Source organism: Callospermophilus lateralis, chromosome 7 (genome assembly GCF_048772815.1).
Source record: "Callospermophilus lateralis isolate mCalLat2 chromosome 7, mCalLat2.hap1, whole genome shotgun sequence".
In the NCBI taxonomy this organism is placed as follows: Eukaryota; Metazoa; Chordata; class Mammalia; order Rodentia; family Sciuridae; genus Callospermophilus; species Callospermophilus lateralis.
In genome coordinates this window covers 93366431-93388541 of record NC_135311.1, presented here as the reverse complement: position 1 = coordinate 93388541, position 22111 = coordinate 93366431, and the positions used below count along the sequence as shown (strand labels likewise).

The following is a 22111-nucleotide window of genomic DNA, read 5'->3' as shown; positions in this document are numbered from 1 at the left end:
GGGAAATGAAAGGGGTTCATAGCAGATGTTGCCTTGCAGTACATCTTTCCGATGTTGGGGGTTTTCCTCCACTCTCAGATAATTGAGTGGCATTGTGTATCAGGCACCCAGGGGCAGTGAAGGTGACAGCATATTTTGTTGGGTTCCATACCAAATCACGGGACTTCCTCGAAGAAATCTGCCTTTGTTTCTCAAAGGATGCCTGGTGACCTATCAAACTGTGTAAACAGTCAACATTTCCTCTCTCATATGTTCTCTCCTCTCCTCAGGGAGAGGGGTGATTGGTTCCAGAGTTTGGGAAAGGTCTAGAGGTTAAAGTATGCTGGCCCCTGCAGGGAAAACAGAGGATTTCACTCACAAAGAATTTGTGCTTCTACTTCAGTTGAAAACGGTTTTAGCTTTTGGGCACGGAGGTGCTTTTGTCCCATTTGTACTGTACAAATTCATTAAAAATAAAACCCAGTGTTTAAAGCCCATTATGGATAAATATATCAGTTTTAAATTATATAAGACTTCCTTGAAAGATAGTTTGATGGCTTTGGTAGTTTGATTAAAAGGTCTTCCTTTCAATCTCCCTTCTTCCAAAGGATCGAAACATGATTCTGGGCAAGCATGGGTTTTTTGTGAACCCTTCAGACTCTGTGGCTGTCATTGCCGCCAACATCTTCAGCATTCCGTATTTCCAGCAGACGGGGGTCCGCGGCTTTGCACGCAGCATGCCCACCAGTGGTGCCCTGGACCGGTAGGTCTCCCCATTCCCACAGCCCTCCTGTCTGGGGTCTGGGCTTCCCCATGCCCTCTGCTATGCCTGGAACAGTTTTCTTCCCTTTCCATTGTATCCATATGGTCATAGTGTGTGCTCAGTTGTTTCTCAGATGAGGGAATAGGGGATGTGTTTTCAGGATTATACCCCCTCCATTCTGAGCTCCCTTACCACCTGCCCTTCCTCCACCCGTCACTTACCACACTGGGTTCTGATAGCCACCTTGCTTGTTTGGCTGCCTGGCTAGGCTCTATACATTTGCAGAGAAAGGACTTGTCTTATTCACTGTCCTGGACTCTGCCTGACATATAATAGGACACACACACACACACATACACACACCATTTTTTAAAAAATGTATGAATGCTTAAATGCTAATGACTGAATGCATGGATGGATGGCACTTTCGCAGCACTCAAGATCACTTGCTTTTAGCAATGTGCATGGAGTGAAAGAGCAATTCTAAATAATTTTACAGTTTCAACACAACAAGATTGCTCATGCACCTAGACATACAGCAATTCTTTTTTTGTCCAAAATCTAAAACAGAAAGCCCAAAGAGGTAAAATAGAAAAAAAAATCAGGTTTATGTGATAGAAAGAAATCAGTGACAATAAACCGTTGATAGTTCAGACTTGCTTCTAGATATTTGTTTACTTATTGTGTAACACTTCATTAGATGAACATTTTAAAGTAGCTTATGAGACCACATCTAAAACAACTGAAAAATAAAAAGTAATAAATAACAAGTGAGGGCTAGGGAAAATATTAGTAGAACTTGTCAGGTACCCAGGAAATCTTGTTGAATGAATGAGAGTAGAGAATGAATGAATGAATAAAAGGTCAAGGCCAGGGAGGAAAGTAGAATGTATAAATTAGGCTGATATAATAACAGTCTTCAAGGACTATTACCACATCCTAGACACTAAATGCTTTACATATTTTAAGTCACTTAATTCTCAAACCAACCCCATGAGACAAATGCTATGTGTGACCCCATTTTACAGATGGAAGACAAAAGGGCAAAGAAGTTAACGCAGCTTGCAGCTCACTTAGGCTCACCCAGCTAGTGAATGACTTGAGTCAGGAATGAGCCCAGAGCCCCTGCCTCCTACTATGGGGCTCTGCAGTAGGTTCCCATGAGAGAGGAGATAGCTACAGAATCTGTGCTGACTTTACTTCAACCAGCAAGAAACTAAGGACTAATATCCGGCTAGCAATTGATAGTTTATAAAGGGCTTTTTACATTTTCTCTCTCAGTTGATCCTCACAGCCACCCTTACTATAAAGAAGAGAAAGCCAGAAGTCAAGAGAAGTTAACAGTCTTGTCTAACATCCCACTAATTTAGAGCAAGGGTGAGGCCCATTGCTCCCCCCTCTGGATGCTGCACGTGGAGTCAAGAGCTGGATTGTGGTCACATTATCATGCTAGCTGACCAGGCCCTGAATGAAATACCTTCTGTGTCATCCAGAGACAATCAAATTTCAATTTTCTGAAAAATTAATAATTTACACATAGATTTGCAACTAAAACATCTTGTTACCCAGATAAAACTTTATTATACTTTCATAGTTTTCAAAAATCATGTATTTGATTTTCTTCAAATGTTAGAGTCCAGGCATGCCATTGCTTTGGTAGGAATAGGCGAGCATTTCCAAAAGCAAATCTCACTGAAATGGTGCTGAAACTTACCAGGTAACTTCTTACTCAAAGGAACAAGGACTTTCACTTAGAGATTTTATTTTATTATTTTTGTATATATGTATCTATTTTTTTTAGTTGTAGTTAGATGCAATACCTTTATTTTATTTATTTATTTTTATGTGGTGTTGAGGATCAAATCCAGCACCTTGCACATGCTACATCAGCATTCTACCACTGAGCCACAACCACAGCCCTATGTATCTATTTTTGATGCTGAAAATTGAACCAGAGCGTTTTACACATGCTAACAACTAAACTAGACCCCCAGCCCCACTCAAAGGTTTTTAAATACTCTAAAAATATACAGGGAAGAGTAAAGAATGTGTGTGAGAAGAAAGGGGGGCACTGACCAGAGTGGGTGAAGTTAGTGGAAATGGGAGCCCCTTAGCTGGGCATGAGGCACATGCCTGTAAATCTAGCAATTCAGGAGGTTGAGGCATGAGAATCTCAAGTTCAAGGCCAGCCTCAGCAACTTATTGAGGCCCTGAGGCCCTCAGCAACTTAGCAAGACGTTGTCTCAAAAATATAAAGGGCTGGGGATATAGCTCAGTGATACAGTGTCCCTGGGTTCAATTCCCAGTACCAGAACAAAACAAAAAAGACCCTGGTGGGTGCTCTCCTGTGGGCCTTTTGATGAGAGCAGATTGCTGGGAAGCTCAAAGCTGGGCTGTCAGTCATCCTGCCTGTGTGACCTTGGTCTCGTCTGAATTCTTTTCCCTCCTCTGTAAAATGCTGACCTGCTAAACCCAATATTTATGATTCTGTGATTATAATGCATCAAAACATCATTCTTTTGTTCTTTACAGAGTGGTTATAGATGCAGCCTTTAACCAAGACACCTGGGTTTAAATAGCCCCTAAAATAGCCCTACCTATTTTATTGCTATTGCTTCTTTTAAACTATTAAAGTGTGCTCTGAATTAATTCTTTCTTCTTCCTCTTCTCCCCCTTCCTCTGAATCTTTATAGAACAGCCCATTGTGCCCAAGTTTTCTCTTATGATTTTCCACCAATCTTAGAATTATGTATACCTCTGAGCAATGCTAAATGGGACCCTTGATTACAATAACGGTTGCTCTTTTCCACCCTCACCCGGCCCTGCTCACAGTCCTGCTATGATGTAACTTTGATTTCATGCCTTTGAAGGGTGGCTAATGCCACAAAGATCGCTTTGTACGAGACCCCAACTGGCTGGAAGTTTTTTGGGAATTTGATGGATGCAAGCAAACTGTCCCTTTGTGGGGAGGAGAGCTTCGGCACTGGTAAGTTGCAGTCCTGTGCTAGCATTTTCTTCCCCACAACTGCCACCTCCAGTGAAAGTTTAGACTGCTAGGACAGCCCTGAAATAGCAACAGGAGCTGATGTGTCCTAAATCAAGAAGCAATTTATTTATAACAGCCTGATGGAGTATACACATTGGAAAAGCCGTGAGCACATTCCTGCAGGACGGCTAATTTTACTTTCAGAGGATCACGTCCACTGAGACAGGAAGTTTGGGGGCTTCCTTGGCGGCATGGTCATTGAGTCTACAGGGATTAAACAGTGATAAACATATTTTTTTTTCATTCAGTGGCCAAAGAAACCTTCCTAAATGTTTTTGTTTCTGGGAAGAAATATGGTGAAGCGAGTCAGTTTTTCGTTTTTATTTAAGAAGTCTCAGCATAGCATTAAGTCTTTCTCATTCATAGACTCACATTTTCTATGGCTACAAGTTATGAATTATCAAGGCTAAGTTAAGGGAGACCATTAAGGTGAAACTAATTTGGTAGGTAATAAGGAAATTAAAAATACATCCTTATGCATGAAGGTGTGTGTGTAAATTGTAACATGGTGAAATGATGTGATTGGGTATACTCTGGGGGTGATCCAAGAGCTTTCGACCCCACTTTATGTACTGGCTGTCTTTCTCTTTGCCTGTCCAAGTATTGAACTGAACTCATACCTCCTCCCTAGTACCCCATCCTACCAGTATCAATCTCTTTTTTCCAAACACCTGTTGAGGCATGTGGCCCTTGCCTATGTGTTGGTCTCCAATCAGGTTGCCAGGTACTCAACATGCTACATCTCTTCCATTCTTTCTACCCAACATTTTGAAGTAAAGGAACTGATCTTCCTGGTCTTGTAGTACGCACTGTGGGCATGTGTTAGAGAAGAAAAGAAGTTCAATTCATGTTACATTAAACAGAACAGAGTACTGATTTCCTTTTTTTCCCTACAGTTTCAGATGCAGGGTGGGTTGGATGAGCCTGTAGATTTGATGCATGTTTACACAAAGTTCTAAGCAATTTAATATCCTTGGGAGAGTGGCAGTACTCATGGGCAATGAATTGACTTGATAGAATTGGAAAGTATTAGCAAAAATGAATAAGTTTGTGGGTTGAGCAATGTCCTCAAAGAATGTTAGATCATTTCTGATAGTTTTAAGTCTTTAACCAAAGAATTAAAGACTACTGCTTAGTCCTTTACTATTTCATATAGTGTGGGTGGTGCCATGTTATTCCTTGAGATACTCTATATATGAATGCCCAGTGAGGTGATCTTTGCCTGTGAAATTCCCCCAGTGTTATCCAGTGCAGACTTGGCCCCTGTTATTCTTCTCTATGGATGAAGATGTCTTTGGAGGCAGGTTACAGTCTATTGTAACCCCATGGTTTCCTGCCCCCATGTACCTATATCAGTGTTGAGCCTGGTGAAAAGAGAGAAATCTAGAATCTGGTTTCCAAGAGTGTGATTATGGTAGATTGCTAGTTTTATGAGAGGTTTCTGGGGGTCCACAAAGATTGGGAAACTTGGGATCTACCTCTCTATCTTGGATATTCACAATGATATTAACATTTGAATGTTCTAGAACATTCTACGGTAAGGACTCTTGTTAATACAGTTTTAGTTGCCCACAATATCTTTTTACCTTATCTACTTACTTATTGAGTAGTACATCCAGTAATGTCTTATCCCATCGGCCCATGTGGGAAGCTTTAGGCAAGGAGCCCCAGAGCCCCAGAAGTAAACAGGAGCCCCTATGTTGACTGGGTGGGTACAGGCCTGAGGATGAACCACCAGGAGCTGCTCTGTCTTGTATAGTAGGACTTCAAGAACTAGCAGCAGCTCCCAGGTCTGTGTTCTCCAGGCTGCCCATCCTGCTTCTGTCAAGTTAACTGAACTTCTGATATGCATTATAGAAGTGTTGGTGTCCACCTACCATGGTCCTTGCTGGTGAATGATTCCAACAGTGCCTTTACAGAGTTTCTGTATTTTTCTGAGTAACATCAGAAGCAATTTCTCAGGAAAGCTCCTTGACCTAACAGAGTGGGCCAAGTTCCCTGATTACGTGTTCTTGTGGCACCACGTGCCTATCCTTTGTTGAACTTGTTGTGGCTGGGATTTTACAATTATTTATGATCCTTTGATTAAAGTCTGTTGCCTCCTCTAGACTATAAGTTCCATGAAGACAGGAGTCTTATATGTCTTATTTATTATTGTGTCCTAAAAGTCTCCTATGGAACCCAGCATAGAATGGGTGCACTGTAAATGCTTGTTGAATGAATGAATGAGCATATTTCCCTTGGCACCTTCCATTTGGACAAACAGAATCTTGCTGATGGAAGGAAAGAATTTTAGAAGTCATTTGATTTAATTTCCCTCGTAAGGCTGGAACCACAAGTCACCTGTCAGTGGTTTCCTGATTAAGCACCCACCTCCTTGGAGGTCCTCACCTCACCTCTTGCAATGGGACTCTCTTATTCAACACCACTCCTGCTCAAGAGTCCAGGGTTGGGAACCCTAAGGTCTTTGCAGGAAGAAATGAGCTCCCATAAAAAGAAAAGAAGTCTTCTTGCAAAGAGATGCAGAGGAGTCAGACTTCCGAAGAACTGGCTCACCAAGTAAAACAAACCACTAGCATTTAGAGAACAAGCCTATAATACTGTATAACTAACATTACCAAATACTCACCAGTCTGCTTATGATGGAGAAACAGCAACTTTCTTGCATGATTATCATAACTGCAGAGGCTGGGATTCCTCCTCAGACATCAGCATTATATACACCAGGGATAAATGTGTTTTTCAATAGGGAATCAGAAATGAGGGGCAGCCCTACACAGAGGGACCTGTTGTTTTGGGCTGATCTCATGGTACTATGCTGTTTCCTCCTCCTGACTGGATAGTGATGCACATGATAGTGATAGAGAGGGCAGAGTGTAGACTGTCAGTTCTGTCCCACCATGGCCTTGTTAGGAACTTGAAAGTAAATTACTGAATAGTATAGAAGGTCACTACTTTTTAAACCTTTTTCTCAGGAAAATGGGGGGCTTGGGAAAGAGAGATAGGAAATCTGCTCAAAGGTGAACTTGGTAACTTGGTATCACTTGGAGATGTGCCAGGAAGTTATCATCTGTTCAGATCTAAAGATTAGCAATATTTTTCCTCGACCCATCTTTAAGTGATAATGTATCATACATAAGTGATAACTTGAAAAAATATGGATGCTGTTTTAAGCTCTGGGAATAGGACAGTGAGCAAGATACCCTCTTGGAGGGCTCCATGAATTTCTGTCAGTAAAGGAAGACTGATTTTGGCCAGGTAATTGCAAATGTGTAAAATGAAAGGAGATGACACATCAAGTGTCTGGGAGCTTTGTACTTGGGGTGCCTAACTTTGTTCTGTGGTATAGGGGATCAGGTTTTCTGTCTCTGCCTATTCTGACTCACCTGGCTTTTGAGTACATTTCCTCTTAGGTAAAGCCCCCAGAGGAAGATTTCAGCATCTCAAGTCTGGCAATATCCCAGACAGAGTAGCTCAGTAGAATGAGGCTTATGCCCTATTCATAACTAACTCATTTAGACTGATACCTGCAGATCTGTCTCCTCATCTGTGTATCTTTGTTCATCTCTGAGGGCAAGAGGCTTATCTGATTCATCTTGGTACTTGAATCACACAGATTCTTATTGGTCCAGTGTAAGGTGAAGTTTGTGTTAAGATGCAGTTACAGCCCATCAGCCATTCACTACCTCCCTCCAGGGAACCTTATGGAGAGAAAGCAAAGCTCCAGAGAGGCATTGCAGGAGTTGCTGAGTGGAAGGCCAGGGAGCTCCTGGGGACAGCCCCCTGGTGGCTGGAGTGACTGAGAAGGCCTCCGGTGCACTCACCATCCCTTTCTGGTGAGGTTGTTTGAGTAGTAGAAGGCAAAGAGGACAGGACTGTGGGCAGAACAGGTCTACTGAGCTCCCCAGCCAGTCTCGCTGGGGACTGGCCATCCTGGGGGAACCCCTCTTGAGAGCTGACTGGGGGCCCAGCACCAGCTACGAGTGCAACACATAGTTGGGGGCGGGTGGTATGGTCACAGGATGATAGCATCACAGAGCACGGTAAGAGCAGCATCCTGGATGAGGGTGAGATGAAAGTTGGCTGGAGATATTAGCCAAGCTAATATGGGTATGTGGGGTGGAAATTTCCAGGCAGAGAGAGCAGTGTGTTCAGGGGAATGTGGAAGAGATAAAAATAAACAGAGGGAGGGGCTGGGATTGTGGCTCAGTGGCAGAGCACTTGCCTCGCATATACAAGGCACTGGGTTCGATCCTCAGCACCACGTAAAAATAAATAGATAGATAGATAAAAGGTTTTAAAAAAAATGAACAGAGGGAGAGACAGACAGATGCTGGTACTTTCAGAGAACTCCCTGGAGCTGTATTTTCGTGGCCCCTTCCATGTTGTCAGTTGGTCAGGGCAGACGCCAGGGCAGCCCCTGAGATGCCCATGTTGGTGGATGTAACCTGATCCCTAAGCTGTTAGCTCTTGGCTCCCTTAGCAAGGGTTGACATTTTTCTTGGCTGAGACCCAGATTGTGCCCTGACTGAGCCATTTGTACTAACCACAAGGTGCTGATTAGGCCGAAGTGAAGTGACAGGTGTTTGAAGATGCTGAAGGGGCAGAACTCCCATGCACTCCATGGGTCCCTGAGCTGGAACAAGAATGAAGAGACCCACAGCAAAACCCAGGGTTACCTTCACGCCGGCTGGGCCCAGCAGTGCAGTGTTTACCTTTTTCTCACACTTAAGTGAGCTTGGCTTCCTTTACTTTTTAAAATGAAAACATAATGATACAAGTTAATTCATGTTCATCTTGAGGGAATAAAAAAGGAGGAAAAAAAATTGTGTTCCCACTGCCCAGAAGAAAAAGCATGTTGGATTTTATTTTTCCATTTTCTTCTCCAGTATGTACAGTTAAGGAATATTATTGTTGAAAGCTTAATAATGTCAGTGGAAAACATATTACTTTTCCCTAAAAGTTTATTTTTCTTTTTTTTCATAATAGTATATTGCATTTTATATAGTACTTTCTAGTTTACAAAATATCTCTACTTCTTCATCACCGTAGTTTCTTACAGTTATGTTAGAAGTTAGCATTACCCCCATTTTGCAATTGACAATACTGAGGCTCAGGAAAGCTAAGTGACTTGTCCAAATTCAAATAGCTTCTAAATAACAGAGCAAGTCTCAGATTCAGGTTTTTTGTTTCTTAAGGATAAAATAATTTCTCTGGAGCCACAACTGTAAAAGCAGTTTAGCAACACATGCATTCTTCATTGGCTTTTTTTTTTTTTTTTTTTACTAGCAAACTGTTATTATTCATCAGAGCACTGAAGGAAATGAAATTTACCCAGGCTTCCTCAGTATTAATTGAATTATCTAGAGTTTTTGGCACATCCAAGATGATCACTGAAATGAATCAGAATTTCCAGAGAAACTGAGGATCCTGCAAATTGAATAGAACATTTATGTTATTCAAGGCAGGTATTTCATTGATAATACCAGGTGTGTGATTTAGTAATCTCTGAATAATTTGGTCAGAATTGGGAAAGATTTTTTAGATTTTATTTTATTTACACATAAAATAAGAAGCCAGATTCCTTATTTAGAGTAAGAAATATTACCTCTATCCTTTAGATCTATCCAAAAACAAGAAGAAATTAAAACATACAATTTTTATATTATTTTTAACTTAAAAAATATTTTAAAGGAAGAAAACATCCAGTGGAGCACAAATAATTCCAAGCTGTATACTGCTGTCATGAATTCCCAATATATTGCGGAAGCTGCCAGAATCCTGCTCCTCAGGATAAACTGTTGCCAAAACATATCATCATTTGCAAAAGCTGAAAGAGGCAGAAAGCTAACTTTTTGGTTTCTTAAAATAGCAGTAAAGGCAAATAAAAGTCTTCAGATGATAAAATTGGGTAAACATTTCCAAAACTTTTTATATATAGCACTACAAATCCTGCCTTCTGTCTCTAATTTTGCCAGCATCCAGTTTTTAAGGACTACTACTTCTAAAAGTGATACCCCATTGAAGAGAAAAATTTTTGAAAGGAAGAATTGTATATTTTTATGGACCAAAAAGAGAAAATGTTGGAGTAGATGAACTAATGTATTGATTCATTCGATCATGTCCTCCTTTGTAATTAGTTATCTGCCCTATTCCATATTTTAAGCTAATCATCAGACTTGGTTACAAAGAGAAATAACAGATGCCTCTAAGAAGCACATAGTTAGTGGAGAGGACATGATTGGGGCCCAGGGAGGATGGCACCTCCCCAGCAGTTTTGTGTAGGTTGCTATAAGAGATGGAAGACAAAGTGCTCATAGCTACCTAGGGAAGCTGGGAGCTAGTCTTGAAGAAGAGATGATATTAAAAGGATGAAGAGGAGAAGGAAAGAAACAACCACATGCTTGTGACACAGCCAGCATTGAGCTAGATAGTCTGACAGCCCCAAGGATGATAAGGCCCAATGGGTGGCCAAGTAGAGCAAGAAGGTACATAAAGAGTTCTAGATATGACAATACGCAAAGCATGATTGTAGAGGGATTGTGTAGAGTCCTAGTCGGGAAACAGAGCTCAGTGTAATCTGTATTTTGTTTTTGTTTTAGAATGAGGGTTTTAAAAGACTGAAAATGAGACTTTTGCTCCACATCAGGCTCTTGGGAAAGGGTCTCCATGCAGACAGGAACATCCAAAGACTCAGTTTCTTAATTTTGGTAAAGATTTTAGCAGGAGATAGATATGTCACTATTAATTTAACCAGCCCTTATTGGCAAAAGGAAGACATTCTAGAGAGAGAGTTACTAGATCCATGAGCAGACCTACCTTTAAGGCTTGAATACTTTCTGCCAAATTGCTTTCCAGAAGGTTCCTACAAGTATACACTCCTAGCAGCATCGAGATAGAGTCTCAGTTCCCTTATACCTCCCCTGATACGAGGTGTTCTAATTTTTAAAATCTGTAACCATTTGTCAAGCAAGTAGCAGTTTCTTATTGTGGTTTTACCTTCAATTTCTTTTCTTGAAATTAGTAAATTCATTACCTGTATTTATTTTTTGGCGAATTGCCTGGTATACCCTTGGTATACCATTTTCATTTGAGATATTGCTTTTCTTTTATTAATATTTAAGATTTTTTTTTCTGTACTGGGAATTGATTCCAGGACCTTGTATATGCTAGACGAGTATTCTGCCCCTGCTGGCCCTGAATTTGTCCTTATTCCTGCCTCAGCCTCCCCAGTAGGTAGGATTACAGGACTGTGCCACTGTACCTCCTAATACATAAGAATGGTTTCCTATATTGAATGTATTTAAACATCTACCTTAAACAATTAAAAAATGTGAATGTGTTTACTTTTTAAAATGTGTCAATGGCCTTTTAATTTTATCTGTGGTAGTATTGCTGTATAGGAATGGGAAATTTTAAGTACATAAATACATCAGTTGTTTCTCTTTATGAATACTGAATTTACGTATTTATCACCAAGATTTATAAAAAAATTTGTAATGGTCATTATTTTTTTGCTGTTTAAGATTTATTTTTGTCCTCTGACATTACTACTTTGTGATAGATCTGTCAAGTTCTACCAGATTATCACACTGTCATTTTTATTGACATTTCCTGTACATTTCTAAATTACTTTGGGAAGCATTGGCTTTTTGTCAGTATTATGTTGCTTTATTGAATATGTAATTCCCTCCATGTACTCAAGTTCCTAGGTAAATTTCATGACTTTTTTTGGTTGGATCTAAGTGCTCACTGTTGAATTTATTCCCCAGTATTTTGGAGAAGTCACATTTCTCATAATAGCTTGCTCTGCCCTGCCAGGTTCTGACCATATCCGTGAGAAAGATGGACTGTGGGCTGTCCTCGCCTGGCTGTCTATCCTAGCCACCCGCAAACAGAGCGTGGAGGACATTCTCAAAGACCATTGGCAAAAGTATGGCCGGAACTTCTTCACCAGGTAAATAGCCTGGCTGGGCTCCCAGCTAAGGTAAAGGAACTGGGCAGAGGGAATTCTCAGGCATACAATGTCTGTCCTAAGTGGTAATAAAATTCTAGTTCATAAGGTTTTTACCAGTTGGGTTTTTTGTTTTTATTGTGCTGGGGATTGAACCCAGTGCCTTGTGTATGCGAGGCAAGCACTCTACCAACTGAGCTATATCCCCAGAAGGTTAGGGATTTTAAAAGTAAATAAATCAGAAGAAGTCAACTTCTATGTCAGTCATAAGGAACAGGGCTAAAAAAAAAATTAGCTAACATAATCAAAAGAATAAATACTTTATAAACATTTTGAAATGTCCCCATTGGCTGGACACATAGTGACATTGGATATGGATTTAGAAGCATGTATTTTAATTTTATTTCTGGCCATTACTAAATTGGGAAGTCACTTAACCTCTTTCTCTACTCAGTTTCCTCATCTGTAGGAATGGGAATAATGATCCGGCAATTGGAAGGATTATGTGAAGTAGAAGCCTGAAGGTGTTTTGTAATTCTGGAGGAGTTTGCAAATCCTATCTCAAAACCGAAAAGGGCTGAGGATGTAACTTAGGGTAGAGCACCCCTGTGTTCAATCCCCAGTTTAAAAACAAAACAAAAACAGGGCCATGTCTATTTCTGTGCCCTATGGTATCCTCCAACACTTAGCTTATATTAGACACTGCATAAATATGTTTTGAACAGATAAATGAATGAGCTAGTGAAAAGCCAGAGTGGAAGAAGAGTAGGAGCAGTTGTTTAGGGAAAGAGCCACTCTTGAATTAATTAGAAATTGCCATATAAAAACTATTTTAGCAATTTTTATTATTAAATGTAACTGCTAACCAAGTATTACAAATCAAGTCCTCAGAATTTACATTTATGATTAGTTTTGACTCCATTTTACCCACCATTTATTAAATACATTATCTGTGAGTGCCTCAAAACAGTTATTGATAAGGCAACTGAAATTCAGAGAGATGGGGCAACGGGCCAAGCATTCTGCAATCTGGACCACAGCTCATTCTGATTGCAAAGCCCAGATTATTGCTTTCATCCTGCCCTCTGTGCCTAGGATTCATAAAACATTTTCCTTGGATGCCCAAAGGTCACAGACATAAAGCACAAACACCTGGTTATAATTTCTTGATCTTCATCATTTTAACTGGGTCAAAGATCTGACTTCAAGATTAAGGGAACTGTTTTGTCCTTAATTCATGGAATCCAGGAGCCAGAATAGGTTGGCCTTTACTCCCCAGTATTTCTCATGTCTCAGAGGTGTCATCTTGCACATCTTATATTTGTTTCACGATTGCAAATAAATATAGACTTGGCTCTCTTGAGCCTTTAAACAGTAACTCTCTCAAGAGGGTGTGTGCCAGTAGGTTGAGAGAAGCCACCTGCAAGAGTCTTTAATTTCCTAAGAAAGGAGTCGGGAACAAGTCTTGAAGGAAAAATAATTGTCATAGAATTTTATTTCTGGTTCACTTTTCTTGGCCCTGCTGCATCCACACCAGGCCTTCTCTGTCAAAGTGAATCCAAAACACTGTAGAGCAGAATCCATTTCCTCTGGAAGCGGGGTGGCATATCAGATGTGAAGAGTTTGGTTTGGCCCCTTCATCTGCTGGGTGAAATCCTGGTCTTGCTTTTGGAAGCTCCTGTCAAGACTGGAACCCTCCTTAGCCAAACTCCAGCTGGCTTAGGCAGATCCCAACCCAAAAGGGCTCTAGGAGCTTGGAACAGAAGTGCACAAGGCCATTCAAGTTGCCAACTCTGCCAACTGAGCTATATCTCCAACCCTAGAAGTAACAGCTTTGATTCCACCTCCTTGGGATGTGGTGATTCAATGTCAGATTGTATCTCTTCAAAGCCTTTGAAGAGTGTTTGTGCTTGATTCTGTAAAAGAGCCAAGACCCATTTTCTGCCCGAGCAGAAGCCTCCATCCCTTCCCTGAAATCCTCCAAACCCTTTTTTCCATCCCCGCTGATGAAAAATGTAGAGTTCTGCAGCTTCCTCTGAAGTCAGATAGCTCTGGGGGGTGGGGAAGGCCAATGATAAAGACAGCACTGATGCACCTGGCTGTGATCTGAAGTCAACTCCGTGATCTCCCAGGTATGATTACGAAGAGGTAGAAGCCGAAGGCGCCAACAAGATGATGAAGGACCTGGAGACCCTGATGTTTGACCGCTCCTTTGTGGGAAAACAGTTCTCTGCGAATGACAAAGTCTACACTGTGGAGAAAGCGGATAACTTTGAATATAGTGACCCGGTGGACGGAAGCATTTCAAGAAATCAGGTAGGAGCAGACTTATGTGCTAGAGGGTCCCCAGAGCATCATTTCTGAAGCCTCAGGAGAAAAATGTAAATGGCCCTTTGCTGTCCTGTTTTTCTGGGGTATCTGTCCTCAACCAGTTTTCTACCGAGTTCTGTGTGGCTCTCAGGTACACTTGTAGGGAGAATGCTTTTTACCCTGGTTCTGCAGTCCCCTATGCCCTCATTCTGGAATTCTTAGTTTACATGCCAGAAGGACTTTTACACCTTCTGGAATCATATGCAAGGTGTCAAGTTGAAGGTATGTGCAGAAAGAAGCCTTAGAACTTAAACAAAAGTAAATCATCACCTTAGATATCAACCCCCCTCTTTTCTCTCTAGAGATTATAGCAGAATGACAATACAAGGGTGGCATTGCTATACATATTTGTTTCATATGTACTAAATCTTTAATATGGCATATTTAGAATATGCCTTTCTAAATATGGCATCCCTGGATGTAGAAATGTTAAGTAATGGTGTCTGCAGCTTGACTGACACAGCATTGTGTAGCAGGACACCACAGTTGGGAGCCCAGATCATCCCGAGTTCTGACAGAATTGTTAGGTTCTCTTGTGTGCCAGTACCAAAGCTGCAGGCTGCTCTTGCCTTCTCCTAGCCTCTCACAAACATTCAGGGACCAGACTCTTCTCACCTCTGGGTCTGTGGTCTCTTATAGTCATAGATTTGAGTCATCTTTGGGAACTCAGAAGCAGAGATAATAAGGAAAGGATGAGGATTCTGTTATAACTTCCTATTTAGCTTTTTTCTCGATAGACCCAGAGTTTTGGCTTGGTCCTTTGCAAGGGAAGCTTGGGAAAGTAGGCCCCAACTCTGCTCTGTATCCAGCATCTCCAGAGAGGAAGGAGGGGAGCAGAAGTGAGGCAGGAGGCCTCAGCATAGGTGGGGGCTGCTCTCTGCACCATGTGAGGAAGGAGGCATCAGCACCATGTTGTAAAATTAGAAAACCTGAGCATTTAGGTGGAAGACTAGGTAGGAGCAAAAGTGTTCTGAAGTAAGTATAGCTTCTGCAATCAAGTGGAAAGAATTTAGAAATTTCAAGTTGAAACTGGGGGAAGAAGACTAATGCTGATATGTTTCTAGAAAGCAAGACTTGGTAAATGGGAATGAACTATCACCTCCTCACTGACTGGTTGGAGACAGTACTGTGTATTCCATCGGCTGGCCTCACTGACGAATGCTAAAGAAGGGCATGGTTAAAACCACATGGGGATTGGTTGATGAGCAGTGAGTGAGGAATAGTGTGTTTCCTTCCAGTCAGTCATCTGCATTATGCAAAGTCCATCTTTTTGTGGAAGAACGAGAGACTCACGGAGACTGAAGGATCCTCAGACAATGATCTGGCCCAGTCTTCTTCCCTTAGGCTGGGGAATATCTACCTGAGAGTCCCTGACCTTTCCCTGAAGTGAGGTTGTTGAGAACCAGGTACTGCCAGGGAGGGAAGGAGAGAGGAGCCAAGCAAGGGTGCACCTACATGGAGCCACTTGGAGCCATCAGGTGTCAGCAGGAGACTGACTGCTGGATCCTGCGTGATATGTCGGGAACAGCTGCTCTCTGCACTCTGGGACTTGTGGCCTCCTGTTCCCTTTCTGAAGCTCTCTACCAGTGTTTTGTAAAGAGTCCTACCCCATGTCTGCCTGGAACTCTTCTGCTCTGGCTTCAGCGCATTCTGTCCATGTGTCCCTTCTGAGCTGAGGGTCCAATTTCTACATCTTGCAGCTTGACTTAGTTATTAAGCTTCAAACTGTAATGGCTGGTTCATAAATCACAGGGAAGCCCTCATGTCCCCCAGCATCACCAAGCTCAGGTCTTCCCCCTACCCTGGAAACAATTCTTCCACATTAGCTAAGCCCCATCACCTGGATGCTGTGAGAAGGCAGACCCATGAGGCCCAATGGCTGCCATGTATCAAGGACCCAATCCTCTGATTGATCAAGAAGGAGTGATTAGGTCTTCAAATGGACCCCTCATAGTTTGTCAGTCCTTAGCTTCCCTTCCAGCATGTGGGCAAACAGTCTCTGCTTATCTTCTCCAGGGCTTGCGGCTCATTTTTGCAGATGGTTCTCGCATCATCTTCCGACTGAGTGGCACTGGGAGTGCAGGGGCCACCATTCGACTGTATATTGACAGCTATGAGAAGGATGTCGCCAAAATCAACCAGGACCCCCAGGTAATGCCTAAGCCCGGTGCCCTGATTGGTTCTTTCTGTTGAAGGGAATGATAGTGGTTCCACACTGAGCCTGTACTCCCACTTCTCAATGGTACACCAGGGCCCCGGCTATGCATACCTTCCTCCATGTCTTTTATCACATTAATAATAGATAATAACAAGTATAATAATAATGATAAACAATTATCTGAGCATATGCTATTTTCCAAACTCTGCTCTAAGCCATTATATAAATGTACTCATTCAATTCTCAAATGAGGTAGACTCTATTATTGTCCCTACCACAGATAACGAAACCAAGGCCCAGAAAGGTAAAATACCAGTTAATAGGTTTGCATACCTAACAAGTGGCAGATTCAGGATAACTGATCTTTGTATCAGCACCTCAAATGATGTTCTGCTGTCACTGATCATATGTCACTTTCCTTGGTGGATCACCCACTCTGGCAGAACATACATGGTTCTAGATTTGATGGGGAACAGGCAGAAGTTGTTTTGTCTTTATGGAAAACTCTGCCTTGCAGCCCAGTGGGTTGGGTTCCTGGCCATACCCTCAGTGTCTCCAGGAGTATGTCACAGTGAGAAGGGACCATGGGAACCAAGGTTGAGACAGAATAGCCACCAAAATGGAGGACCCATGGCGAGAGTGACATACAGAGGAGGGTTTCCCTAAGTGTGTTCCTCACAGCACACCTCTTGATAGATGCTCCCCAACCAGAATTTCATAGTGACAAAATGTTTAGGAAGTGTGGTGTCAGCCTTAGATGGTGATTCACACCATTTAAATGGCATTTGCTGAATAGTCATTTTTCTATTGCCTATTACATATTTTTTTTTCTAAGAAGACATACAAATGGCCAACAGGTATATGAACGGTGCTGAATATCACTAGTCATCAGGGAAGTGAAAATCAACACCACAATGAGATATAACCCCTTACCTGTCAGGATGGCTGTGGTCAAAAAACCAAAAGATAGGTATTAGTTAAGATGTGGAGAAAAGGGAACATACTCATACAGTGTTGATGGGAATATATTGATATATCTATTTTGGGAAACAATATGGAGATTTCCAAATAAGTTTAAAATATAACGATTGTATGGTCCAGTCCCTCTTCTGGGTGTATATCCAAAGGAACTGAAGTCCTTGCCCTGAAGAGATATCTGCATGCCCATGTATTGCAGCACTATTCACAGTAGCCAAGATATGGGACCAACCTAAGTGTCCATCAAGTGTTGAATGAATAAAGACAAGTACATATCTAGATATATAGATACCTCTGAAAAGATAAGGAAGTCCTGCCTTTTGTGTCAACATGAGTAAATGAGGAAAACATGCTAAGTGAAATAAGCTAGTCACAGAAAGAAAAATTCTATATGACATCATGTATGTATGGAATCTTACAAAATAAAAAGTTGAACTCATAGAAACAGAATAAGAGGTAATTACTAGGGGCTGGAGAAAATGGGGAGATTTTGGTTAAAAAATAAAGAATTTCAGTTATGGTGGATGCAGTAGTTCTCGAGATCTAATGTACAACATGGTACAGAAATGTAGTACTATACTGTGTACTTGAAATTTACTAAAAGTACCTGGCACAGTGGTGCATGCCTATATTCCCAGTGACTTGGGAGACTGAGACAGGAGGATCACATGTTCTGGGCCAGCTTGGGCAACTTAGACCCTGTCTCAAAATACAAAATTTTAAAAAGACTGAGCATGTAGCTCAATGGTACAGCATTTGCCTCTCACGAACAAGGCCCCATGTTCAATCCCCAGAACTATGCCAAAAAAGAAAGAAAAAGAAATTTACTAAGAAAGTAGACCTTAGTGCCTCACTGCCACCACCACATCAGAGAAGGAAACTATGCAAAGGAGTGATTTATTAATTAGCTTGACTGTAGTAATAAGTTCACTATGATATATGTATAAAAATAGCATGTTTTATACCTTTTTTATTTTTATAAAAATTTTGAATAAAATAAACAATATTTTTCACACTTATTTTTTCCAAAGAGCCTTTTTCTTCTTTAGCCTATTTCAAATTCTATAAAACTCATTTGGAAACTCCTGGTGTGCTGGTTTGAGCATAAGTTTTGGAGTTAGGTCTTGTTTTTAAATTCTAGTCCTGCCCCTTAGTGGCTGTATGTCCCTAGATGAGTCATTCCATTTTTGTGAGTCTTGGTTTCCTTGTCTACAAAAATAGTAGGATAATAACTTATAGAGTCATAGGGATTGAGGGAGATAATGAGTGCAAAATGCATAAACTCTAGCAGAAACCTAGGATTCCTTTTTGAGCTATTCCAATTGTTCTTTTTATATTTTTTAGCTTAAAGTGTTTTTTAAAATGCAAAGAAAACATAACATAAAATTTGCCATCTTAACCATTTTTAAGTACACAGTTTAGTAATGTTATATGTATTTGCCTTATTGTGCAGCGGATCTTCAAAACATTTTCATTTTGCAAAACTGAAACTTGATCCCCTTGTACAGTAACTTCCCACTTCCCCTCTCCTCAGCCCCTGGCAGCCATCACTCTCCTTTCTGTGTCTATGGATTTGATGAGAGACTTCATTTAAATGTTTACAGTAGCTTTTATTACTAAAGGGGAGGCAAGAGAATGCTTCACTTCTACATGTTTTCCAGTAGCCAGGCCTCAACTTCCATATCTGCCAGATCCCTGTTGTGTGGCCGGTGTCCCTAAAACTTAACCCAAGTCTGCATCATTCATGCTTAGGATTATAGAGCAAGAGAAAAGGAGAAAGGAAGCTGTGTTTATTTCTCTTTGTATCATCAAGATAAAAGCCTGGTTTTTGGCAGACCGAAAGAATGAATGAAAGTCAGGTTTCTTTTGAACCAAAGTCTACAGGAGGTGGGATGGCTAGGGAGATCCTGCTGGGGAGATAGATGCCTGCCCTCACTCTGCAACTACTGTGTCACAACCTCAGCACTGTGTTAGAACTGTCCAAGCCCCAAGTATGGTCCCAGCAGGTGGAGATGTTATTTCCTCTCATCTGGAGTTGGTGGAGACTTAGATGAGAAAACAGTAGTAAATGTACTCCCGCCACTTGGCCAAATCACTTCGCCTTTGGGGATCCTTTTCCTTGTCTGTAAAATGGTAGTTCAACTCAATAAGTAGTTCTCATTTTTTAAATATCAACAATATTTATTTAAGCAGCAGAATTTTTCCCCTTTCAGTGAGGGGAAGTTGCATTTTGAAAGATCTTTGGATGCAGTGTGAGAAATAAATCAAAGGATACAAAAGTACATGTGGAGGCACCATTGTTTCAGTTAAGAGAAAGAACATTGTTTTAGCAAGAGTTGGCAGTGAATGGAGAGAAATGGGTGCCATCGAGAGGTATTTAAAAGGTGAAAATCACTTCTGCTTGCTGGAAGATTAGACATGGGTAATGTGGAGGGGAAGGGGTCAGGAACGACTTAGTTTGCTTTATGCTGAAGCTAAGTTTGAGGGAAGAGAACATGCATTTGTTTTTAAACTCACAGAGCTTGAGGAGCCTGGAAGGCTGGTAGTAGTCAGGCAGACCTGTGGAGTTCAGGGGCAAAGCCAAGGGCTGGAGTTCTGGATCTGTGTTTAAGTGATGGGAACTGTTTTTCTCTTTGTGTCTCCCACAGGTCATGTTGGCCCCCCTTATTTCTATTGCTCTGAAAGTGTCCCAGCTCCAGGAGAGAACAGGACGCACTGCACCCACCGTCATCACCTAAGAAGACCCACCAGATGCGGTACGTCCCTCCATCCCAGGACCTATTCCCGTCATCTGATTGAAGAGCATGGACTGAAACAAAGTGTACCCACCCAGGCTTTTTAGGATTTGATTTCTCCACTTCATGGTTGTTGATAAACGGTGCTTTGCAAGGCACTGCCAATTGAGATGCCCCCAGGAGCCATGTGGGAGAGGGAAGAGGACCCACAGGCATTAAGTCAGTTCCTTTTCACGCCCCTCTGCAACTGCTGCTGTGTGGGTATCTGTCTCCTTAGCATCAGGCACTGTTCACATGACAGTGCAAGGTGGAGGCTGAGTGTCAGTGATCGAGGCCAGCTTTCAGCCTTAGGATGTGCCCCTGAAATGATAGCAGAAGTTCCATTCTCCTCAGTGAATCCTTCCCCCAGTTTACTGTTTACATGTAATCTAACAAAACGCAATTTCTGGTGCCTTCTCTCCAATCAGTTTCCCTCCGAGTGAGACGTACTTGTCTATAGATTTCTGACTTATTTTGCAGCATAGTCCCATTTGCACAGATGTTTTGGGATATTAAAGCAGAATAAGCTACTATTGCATGTTGTCTTTTGTCTTTTTTTTTTTTCCTTAACAAAGTACGTTTTTGATTTCTGTAAGATGACAGATTTTTTTTTTTTTTGGAGTAGGAGGATATTATAATTTGTTTTGATGTCCTAGCCAGAAAATAAAATGTTCTCTTTGCTAGGTTGAAAACTTTAGACTCAGGAGCTATAATTTTAAATCTGAGCAGGGTCAACTGGGTTCTGGATCCTCCCAAGGTTGACAAAGTCAGCTTGGCGTGGTTAACTGGGAACAAGGGAAAGAAGATGATTTTTTAGGAGATCTCACATAGCAAAGCAATAATATGCCTTTGATGCTCAGATGCCACATACCTGTTTAAGAGACAGAGGGAGAACTCCCAGAATTCAAGAGTAGGATTGTGGTCACTTGGCGGGAAATTGGATTATGGTCAGTGGCATCTTGTTTGCCGCAGTCCGGCTGCAGCAAAATAACCGGGGGGTGACGAACAACTTGTGTAGATCGATAAAGCAGGAGTGGAAGCCGTTTATTGTAGGACAGGAGCGGTATTTATACATTCCACACAGCTTATCTAATTAGCATAAACTAGATACAGCAGTCAACCAATAAGGAATCTCCACACTTAATGGCTCCCTGGCATTACTTCATAAACCACTCCCTCTGGCATTTTTCCAGGCGCCATCCAGACTTGTTTACAGACTCTAACACTTGTTCACCTTAGAACATTCATATTCAACTCAAAATATAATGTAGTAGTTAAGAACATAGAATTGTGAGCCAACAGACTGGAGTTTGAATCCCACCTGAGACCTTGAGTGATCTTGGGGTGTCATTAATCCTCATTTTTAAAATGGGGATGAAAATAGTTCTAACTATATGAAGCTGTTGGGAACATTAGGTGACCTGTGAGAAGCATTGGGCACAGGACCTACTAGTTCATGGTACATTGTCAAATAAACAGGAACTAGAATTACACTTGCAATAGAGACTGGGAAGTGTAAGAAAACCAAAAACCATCACACTAATACTTGTAGTACATTTTATCGTTTGTAAGGCTCATCCACACAATTACCTTGCCACATGGGCTATGTCTGAAGGTAGCCCAGCTCTGCACTCCTCTGCAACTTAGTGTGGACTCCCTGTTTTAGGTCACAGGATCTTTATCTGGGTGAGGTTTTCAGGGTTGCCATTTGTCACGGGAGTGCAGCTCAGCAAGTGGAGCTGAGCTTGACTGGTGGTGGTGATGACCATTCATGGGACGTTATGTCTGTGCCGGGCACCATTCTAAGCACTTTTCACATACTCTAAACACAAGGGAGGTGCTCTGTATACCCCTGATTTATAGATAAGTCCCAATGACTCACCCAAGGTCACATTGGAGAACGGTGGATGCTTCAGATGGGGCAGCTCCAGCCCTGCCCGGGTCACCGTGGCTCCTTGCTTTGGCTACTTCAAAGCTACATAAGATAAAAGGTGGTGTGCAAATACTCTTGTATTTTATTTTTAGAGGGGTGCCTTGAATACTAGAGATGGTTCAGCACTATTATTCCCCCTGGTAGCTCAATACCTGG

At 41.6% G+C, this 22111-nt stretch overlaps 1 protein-coding gene across 2 annotated transcripts in view; it reads left to right on the top strand.

Annotated features, from left to right (window-relative positions):
• The window catches only part of Pgm1 (phosphoglucomutase 1), a 60014-nt gene extending 39459 nt beyond the window's left edge, over positions 1-20555 (top strand). For both annotated transcript variants that reach the window (XM_076860256.2, XM_076860255.2), the window contains exons 6-11: positions 588-742; positions 3613-3728; positions 11610-11745; positions 13875-14058; positions 16129-16263; positions 19897-20555. In XM_076860256.2, coding sequence (XP_076716371.1) covers positions 588-742; positions 3613-3728; positions 11610-11745; positions 13875-14058; positions 16129-16263; positions 19897-19986 — 816 coding nt within the window. In that variant the 3' untranslated portion in view covers positions 19987-20555. The remainder of the gene's footprint in view (positions 1-587; positions 743-3612; positions 3729-11609; positions 11746-13874; positions 14059-16128; positions 16264-19896) is intronic.
• Positions 20556-22111: the final 1556 nt, after the last annotated feature.